General features: G+C 39.1%; 1 protein-coding gene across 1 annotated transcript in view; it reads left to right on the top strand.

The window, feature by feature from the left end:
* The window catches only part of MPP4 (membrane protein, palmitoylated 4 (MAGUK p55 subfamily member 4)), a 22,348-nt gene that overhangs the window by 7,951 nt on the left and 6,585 nt on the right, over window positions 1-7,812 (top strand). The window contains exons 10-16 of the mRNA XM_009332930.1: window positions 793-857; window positions 1,652-1,669; window positions 2,715-2,753; window positions 3,504-3,524; window positions 4,778-4,792; window positions 6,289-6,330; window positions 7,169-7,339. Of these exons, the coding sequence (XP_009331205.1) occupies window positions 793-857; window positions 1,652-1,669; window positions 2,715-2,753; window positions 3,504-3,524; window positions 4,778-4,792; window positions 6,289-6,330; window positions 7,169-7,339 (371 nt within the window). The remainder of the gene's footprint in view (window positions 1-792; window positions 858-1,651; window positions 1,670-2,714; window positions 2,754-3,503; window positions 3,525-4,777; window positions 4,793-6,288; window positions 6,331-7,168; window positions 7,340-7,812) is intronic.

Below are 7,812 nucleotides of genomic sequence, written 5' to 3'. Positions count from 1 at the left end.
TAGGATACTAAATGTATAGTATAAGGGCATAGCTGTATCAGGAAACAGTATTTATTTAAAGATGTCCTGTGAGGCACGAGTGACCTTTTCAGCTTTGGTCAAAACTGAGTAGATCAGATTAAGACAGAGGGGAAAAAAACCCAAAACAAAAAAACATGCTCAAGGAAGAACAAGAACCCCTTGCCTATTATTTTCTGCATAAATAGCCCGTTATTTTTACACTACATGCTTTCAGAACCAGAGTAGTTAAACTGCTGTAGCGCACTTTTCAGTTTGATCCTCTAGCCACATGTCCTGTCTGTTACCCTCAGGAAGACATAAGGCCACACATTTGTAGATGATAAGCTTCAATTTGTACTATATGTAAACCTAACTGTGGTCTGTATAATGAAAGTTGAAATCAAACTAGGTTGTGATTGAGGCTGCAAGCAAGAGGCTCTGTGTAGTAATGGAGGCAGTAGTACTACTACTCATAGCAGTAGCACACTCTCCTACTTCCAGGAGTCTGTACCACAGTATGGCTTATCTTCCTATCCTTATATATAAACTCAAAATACTCTAAATACTTCTGGGCTGCTGATTTGGAAATTGCCTTTAAATAGTTCTGATAGCATGTTGGCTTTCTTTCAGGACTTTGCAGTGGGCTAAAACATGGGTAATGTTTCCATTCTTGGTGTCTTCTGTCAGCTCAGTACTGATTGATCCTATGTGTAAGCAGTGAATCTGACTGGAACATAATGTGCTTGTGGACTGTTTTGTTTCTTTAACTGTGATAAATTTATTTCTATGTAGGAAGCAGCGAGAATTCTGGTGGTCTCAGCCTTTCCAGCCCCATCTCTGTCTCAAATCATCAATGTGTGAGTGAAAAGTTATTTGAATGGTAGAGTAGGAAAGAAAGATCTTGTCTCTGTTTCCAGGGATACTGAAATAGAAGCTCATACAATTCAGTTTAATTCAAAGACATTGTTTCTGGAGCCGTATTGTAACCTCAGAAGTGTGTTAACTATCCCCAGGAAAATAAATACTTAATGGTAGTTGTACCTGGAGTACTGGTGGTGGAGGTTGTTGTCTCCAGCGTACTTGGGATCTGACTGTGAGAGAAGCTGTGAATTCAACTCCTTCTGAAGTCTGTAAGATCTAGGAGCTCTCTAGGAGAGCCAGTTCTCTCTAGGAGAATTGGGTGTGAGTAAGTCTGAGATGACAGTTGTACTAGCCTGGCTTTCCAGGGACGCAGATAACAGTTCTGCACTGGAAGATGCCATGCGATATGTTTACAATGTTTCTTTGACATCAAAACTATCGAGAGAAAGATAGAACTTTTTTCCTTGAGGTGTAAGATAAGCTGTGCTGCCCATGAGTTTATTCGTGGTGATAATCCAGAAACATTATTCTCTGCCAGCTATAACTTTCTGTAAACATGCAATTATTCCCAGACAAAGAACGTTCTTACTCTTTTCTCTCTCCCCATTTTCTTCTATGGTTCTTTATACTAGTATAAAATTAATTTTTCTCTTGTGGTAACTCCCAGATTGAGTGTGTTTCATTGCCTAGGATTCTTCTCACACTGATTGCTTTGTTCGTTAGAGCTGGAGCTCTCTTTCATCATAATTTTATTGCATTTTAACTGCTTCAACGGATATGCTGTGGGCAGTAAGCACTGTGGAAGAAGGTAGGAGATCGTATCTGGACAACATCGCATTCCTGTACCTGGAATCAATATAGCACGTGGTTTTACAGGCTTTTTAAAAAGTTGTGAGAAATGAGGCAGTTTGGTAAACACATGCAAAAGAAACCCAAGTTCTTGGCATTTTGTGTGCTTAGCATAATTGAAATCAAGTCTGGTTTCATTTGAAATAGCAGATGCTTACGTTGCCTTAAAGTGGAAACTTAAGCTATGCATTATCTGATGGGGAACTGACAGTTTGGATGGGTTGCTTTGAGGAAGGAAAGACTACTTTTTCCTTTCTCTTTTCCTCTCCCTCTTTCTCTCCCATCTTCAGCAGCTGACCTGAGCAGCTCCAAGAGAGTATTTCTTAAAGGATACGTATGGGCAGATATGGTTGACAGATGCCCTGACAATTGCCCTGTAACCGGAAAATAGCACCTGCTGGGCCTATCTGGAGGGGCACGCAAGAACAGAACACACAAGCAGTGCAGTATTGTGACCCCACGAGATCACATTTTGGGGACGTGAATTAATGTGGTCTGGGGATGGAGAGGGAGCTGAATCAATCTTTTCTTTTCCTTTTCTTCCTTGTAAAAATAATAATAAAATCAACCAAACAAAACGCTTTCCTTGAGTGAAGCATATTGGAAAGAAACACACTTAGAAAAGCTACAGGAGAGAAGGGAGTGAGTGGTAAATTATATCCTGGCATGGTAATAATAAATGGATATCGACAGGATAAACAGAGCGACAGCCATGTTAAACCTTTTATTATTTCAAAAGGAGAATTCGTTAGACATGTTTGCCTCTCTGCCACAAGCCTTTCAGAGCACTAGTTTAAGAAGAGCTTTTTGCTCACTAAAGACAGGGAACATGACTAAGTTGGAGTTAACAGTGTTAAAACCTTTAAAGATGTCTAAAGCTGATCTGAGCTTCAAATATTTTCTTTCTGATGTCTGAGTTCAGTCTTGTAAGATCTGTAAGGTTTTTCTCCTCTCCAGTGTTTTTCTGATTCAGATAATTTTTTTTTCCTTGTGTTGATCTGTAGAGGAAGACATGCAGATTGATGAGAAGTGTGTGGAAACAGGTAACTGAATTCACTTGGATTACCCTATTTGCTTCAAGGTAGTAGCTAGTTAAAGCCTGGTTTTGTTTCCCAGATAAAAACACTCATTCTCCTAATGAACTTAATGGTAGAAAAGTCTATTTTTCATACCCTGGAAACCTCATCCTATATTAGTGTATTAAAATGAGCTGTTTGCAGTTCTGTTGTACAGTACTTATAGTGAAGTGTTGTGCCGAAAAGAGGAACCACCCCAAAAATATCTGCCTGAATGAGATCCAACCTCTTTGATTCAGGTTTTGGACTGTGGCTGTAATGTTACCATAGGTTTTGCCTATTGTACATTTAATGCCGCAGATGATTGTAGTCTTGGAGAACCCACACAATTCATTGTCAGGAAACTGATCTCAGGAGACTACGTTCTTAGGCACTGAGCAAGAATAGGTTTTACATGTAAATAGTACATGTGAAGACTGTTAGCTTGACTTGCTCCCTAAAGCAGCACAGCTCATTCTTCCTTCTCCCGAGGTAATTCAGAAAGCTCTCATGGAGGGATGTGATCCTGTAGGACTGGATGGAGAGAGACCAGACAGTTAATTCAAGCACGGCGAGCTGTATTTTGCCACCTCAGTGTAGAGGGAAGTGGGGAAAGTATGTGTGAGACAGACTGATAGGAGCTGGAAAATTGATTTCTGATCCTGACATTCTACAGGAGGAAAAGAATTAAAATTTTAATTTATTTTAATATCTTTGCTATCTGGATTACTAAACAAGATGAAGAAACATTTGAGTCTGGTAAGTTCCTCTGACCTAACTCCAAATTCCTTGCTATTGTTCTGCTGCGAGAAGGGTGTCCAGAGACAAGCAAGTGTCTTAAAAACAAGCAGGTGACAAAAACCAGAATGCCATTTTAGCTTTAGAAGCCATTCTGGCTTGAAAAGCCACGATGTAAAATCCTGTTGCCTTAAGTCTTCCTCTTGGTCTCCGATTACCTTAGCAGTAAGGTTTTTGTCCTGTTATCCCACAAGTGTGAGTGTTTCTTCTCATGCATCACTACCAGATCTGTTTATCAAATCCTAATCAGTTATACCCATGCAAGCTGTGACAGCAGGGGCTGTGCTGATGTCGGCGGATAATTGGCTTACCTTAGGGTAAGAGAGGCCTGCATCCCCAGTGCCTGTAGGAGCTGATGTGGTAAAGAGGAGAGCTGTTGTGGATTCCTGATTGTGTGCATGGCTGGCATACAAGAAACAAAAATGCTTTTATAAAATGAATGATTTATGTGTAAGACATACAATCAATCAGTGCTTTTTTTAAACCAAGCTATTTTGGGGGGGCTTGTTTTAGGGAACAGCTACCTATTTACAGCATATTCAGAGTTCTGCAAAACTTACATCTTCTAAAATAAATAATTCTTCCACTAAAATAAATCTAGTACTGCTAAATTTCTTCTTTGAGATATTTGGTAATCTTGTGGAGAAAATGTCATTCCACCTTACTCTTGCTCTTCTCCACAAGATTCCTACTTGCCAGTCGGATCTTCTCCTCTTATCACAGGTGGTTTGTTCTCTTCCACCTCTCAAGTAATGCCCAAAGCTTTTAAGACAGAACCAGCAGGTCTACAGGGCAGTCTTTTGTTTTCAGGCTAGGATGTTTCTGATAACTGCACTTGGAGATTACTCTTCCAAATCCTATTGACTACTCGGTGCTGAGTCAGCGCTCTGCTGTAGCCAGACAGTCAGAGGAATAAAGGTGCAAATATTCGCTGTTCTACATTTCACTTTAAATTAACCGGTAGTTGAACATCCATGTGATGTATTTTGCAAGTACAATACTGACATAGATGCTGTAGCTGGGTCTCTCATTCTTTGGGAACTGAGAATTCATGCTCAAACAGGCGTATTTTAGATTTAAAGCCTGCAGTACCTGTTTCCTAAATTTCCTAAATGCATTGGAGAATGCTGGTTGGATTTTTTTTTTTCAAATCTTCGTATAGACTGTCTTCGCAAAACTAATTGTTTTATGTCTGTCTCTATCTGAACGTGCAGAGGAGCTTAAAGAAGGTAACGCTAATTTTTTTCTCCCTGTCTCCTGTAAGCAGTAATCTGTTAGAATCTGTTTATTGCATTACCAGGAACTACCACTCCTCTTACAATACCCGGCAGCTGAATTGCTTGTTCCCTGTAGGATTCCATACTGCACTCCATACCATAGAACAGAGGGTAGATAAAGCAGAAATGCTCAAAAAGATTTGAATGACAGCTCAAAAGACCTGAAGATAGAAATGATGCAGGCATCTGTCAGCTGAACCGTACTCTGAACTTTGCCCTGAACGAGCAGTTTTGTGCCAAGTAGTTTTTTTCTGCAGTCATAAACAGGGAGTTATTAGTACATATAGAAATGTAGGCATAAAACTGTATTTTAAAGGTACAATTAGTGAAGAGCGTATAGATGTGAAAGAAGAGAAACTAAGATGCATCTAATTTTGTTTTGATACTTGCATGCTTATGAGAGAACTGTCAATCAAAGAATCTAGTGCTAAAAGACAATACATTTCATGCTTTGCAAATGAAAATAATGTTCTTGCCTTGGAACAATTACTACCTTTTAAGATATGCCTATGTCTTCTGTATCTCATTCTTGCTTTAACAAGGCCTAAATAAAGGGAATACACAGCTTGGATAACTACATGCTTGATTAGGGGAAAATTAGGAGTCCTTTTTGAAGAGAAATCTAAACACTGCTGACACATTTTTTTCCTTAGTTATTTGTTTTCAAATCACCTTTATAAAATAGCATTGATCTATTGGGAAATCGGTATTTTTGAGCCTTACAGGAGAGACTTCATTTAGAAAAATACATCTAGAGATTTAGAGGGCTCACCTGAATGGCTAAGCCTTCACAAGGAACAACATGAGAATGGGGACAAAAAGAATTGGAGGAAACAAATTAGTCTGGGATGTTGGAGCACAGATATCACTGATCCAAAGATGATTAGAAAGAAATAATAAAATCGGGTCTTCATTCTGCCTGAAAGATCTGAGCAGATGCATGTTGCATTTTCCAAGTATGCTATGGGCAGAAACTGAGTTATAAATTTTTTTTATTTCTGATTTTGAGCTACTGACTTGTTGGTTATTGTGATGTTATAACTAAAGAATTCTTGTAAGCTAGGTTTCACCTGGAAAGCTCAAATTTTGTGGAGGTTTTTTCACTATAAGTATTTCAAAACATTGACAGGCATCTAGTTGTCTTAGGAATGAAACAAATAAAATGTTGAGTTTCAAATCTAATTTAGAAAATACCAAGACTTTCTAAGTTTAATCTTTCTCTTACAGAAATATTAGTCCTTTGAATTGGTCCATTGGTCATGTGAAATATTTGGATATTTCATATTATGGAGTATTGTGCTTTTTTTATTAGGTTAGGCATGGTACTTCCATATGTTTACTGAAACACTGTTTTTTCATTTGGGATCAGCAATAATTGTTAGCCATCTAGCTCTGAAGCTTTCACTGTTCTTTTTTTATTTCATGAGTATTTGTTCCTCGTATTCCAGAAGAGGAAGAATTTGGTGAATTTGGTCAACGAGTCTTTATTGGTACGCAATGACTGAAGATAAGTAAGATGTTTGGGGCTTGATCTAGATTAAGTGCTTGTCTGAAGTTAAAATGCTTTGTTCTTTATTTCACCTAAAGACTTACTGAATTGAATTCTGCTTGCTGTTTTCCAAACTTCAAGAAGTCACTTTCCTCTACTAATACTTGTTCTCTCCATTTAAATCTCTCTTCCTGTTAGGTTTCTACCAAGACCTGGCCACCACTATTTTAGCGTGACTGGCTGTTAAGATTTCCCTTACTTCACAATTAATTTTGCTAGAGTGTAATGTTGTTCTGTTGTCTGTCATCTGTTGAGAATAATCATGAGGGCTTTCATTAGAAAAGTAGACCTAAAAGTGAGGTTTTCAGAGTTGGATGGTAAGGTGGAGCAACAAACCTATACCTGTTACTAAACCATAGTGACCTTTAAAATATTTGGATTCATTCTGGAGGCTGGAGCAAATGTTCCAGACTCTGCTCTAGGAGAGTGAACCAGCTACACTATCAAAAAACGGTTGACGTGTTCCCTAGTGATGCTTTATGTGGCCAGAAACTTCTCCTTCGGCTTGTTTTGGGGATCTTTTGGGGGTCTTTAATTCTGGGCTAATTTTCAGGTGACTTTCAGTGAGGTTTGACCTCTTCTTTAGCTGTCATTTAATGCGCAGAGGTTCTACCAAGCTGACATACCAAGCGTGGCAATGAAATTCACTAACTTTCACCCTGCAAAAAGCTCAAAAAAACAGTATGTTGCGTGGCTTGGAAAGAGACGCTCTAGACTAAAGCACTAGTTGCCGGCATCTTGGGTGTATTTTCCAGTACTGATGTCTTTGCCCCTTACAGCTGGTTTCCGTAGAAGTATGCGCCTGTGTCGCAGGAAATCCCGGACCAACCAGCAGTCATGTTATGCTCGGTGCCCCAGCAGCTGTTACAGCACTCTTGCAGCTCCATACGAAGAGGTGGTTAGGTACCAGCGGCACCCAGCAGACCGGAACAGACTAATTATACTAGTGGGTAAGAGGTTAATTACTTTCTCATGCAAATTTCACAACCTGTAACAGAGGGGAGGAAACAGTCGGTCATGGGCTGATCCACTAAGGTTTCCCGCTGCAGACTGTGCAGGTGGTAGCTCTCAGAGCAATGTTTCAAGAATGGTTGTCTGTAATTTGAGCCCATTGTTCGTTTCAAAGTTTAATGTATGTATCATCTTCTTTGCTTGAGAGAGTGAATGTTTAAAAAAATAATAATAATAAAGTCCTCAGAAGAAGCCATACAATTATGAATGCAGGTTGATAGTGGACTTTATTAGGGAAATGGCTCGGTTTTATATTCAGTTGGGACTGGTACAGAAAGTGATGAGAGAACATTTGTAACTTACTAGCAAACATCTTTACACGGGGGCATTTCCACAGCCAGTGTTAAATGCATGGATATGGCAACAGTAAGAAGAATGTTTGAAATTAAACTCCAGAGTAGTAAAATCTCAA

The sequence above is a fragment of the Pygoscelis adeliae genome, unplaced genomic scaffold (genome assembly GCF_000699105.1).
Source record: "Pygoscelis adeliae isolate BGI_AS28 unplaced genomic scaffold, ASM69910v1 Scaffold160, whole genome shotgun sequence".
In the NCBI taxonomy this organism is placed as follows: Eukaryota; Metazoa; Chordata; class Aves; order Sphenisciformes; family Spheniscidae; genus Pygoscelis; species Pygoscelis adeliae.
This window is presented reverse-complemented; position numbering and strand designations above follow the sequence as displayed.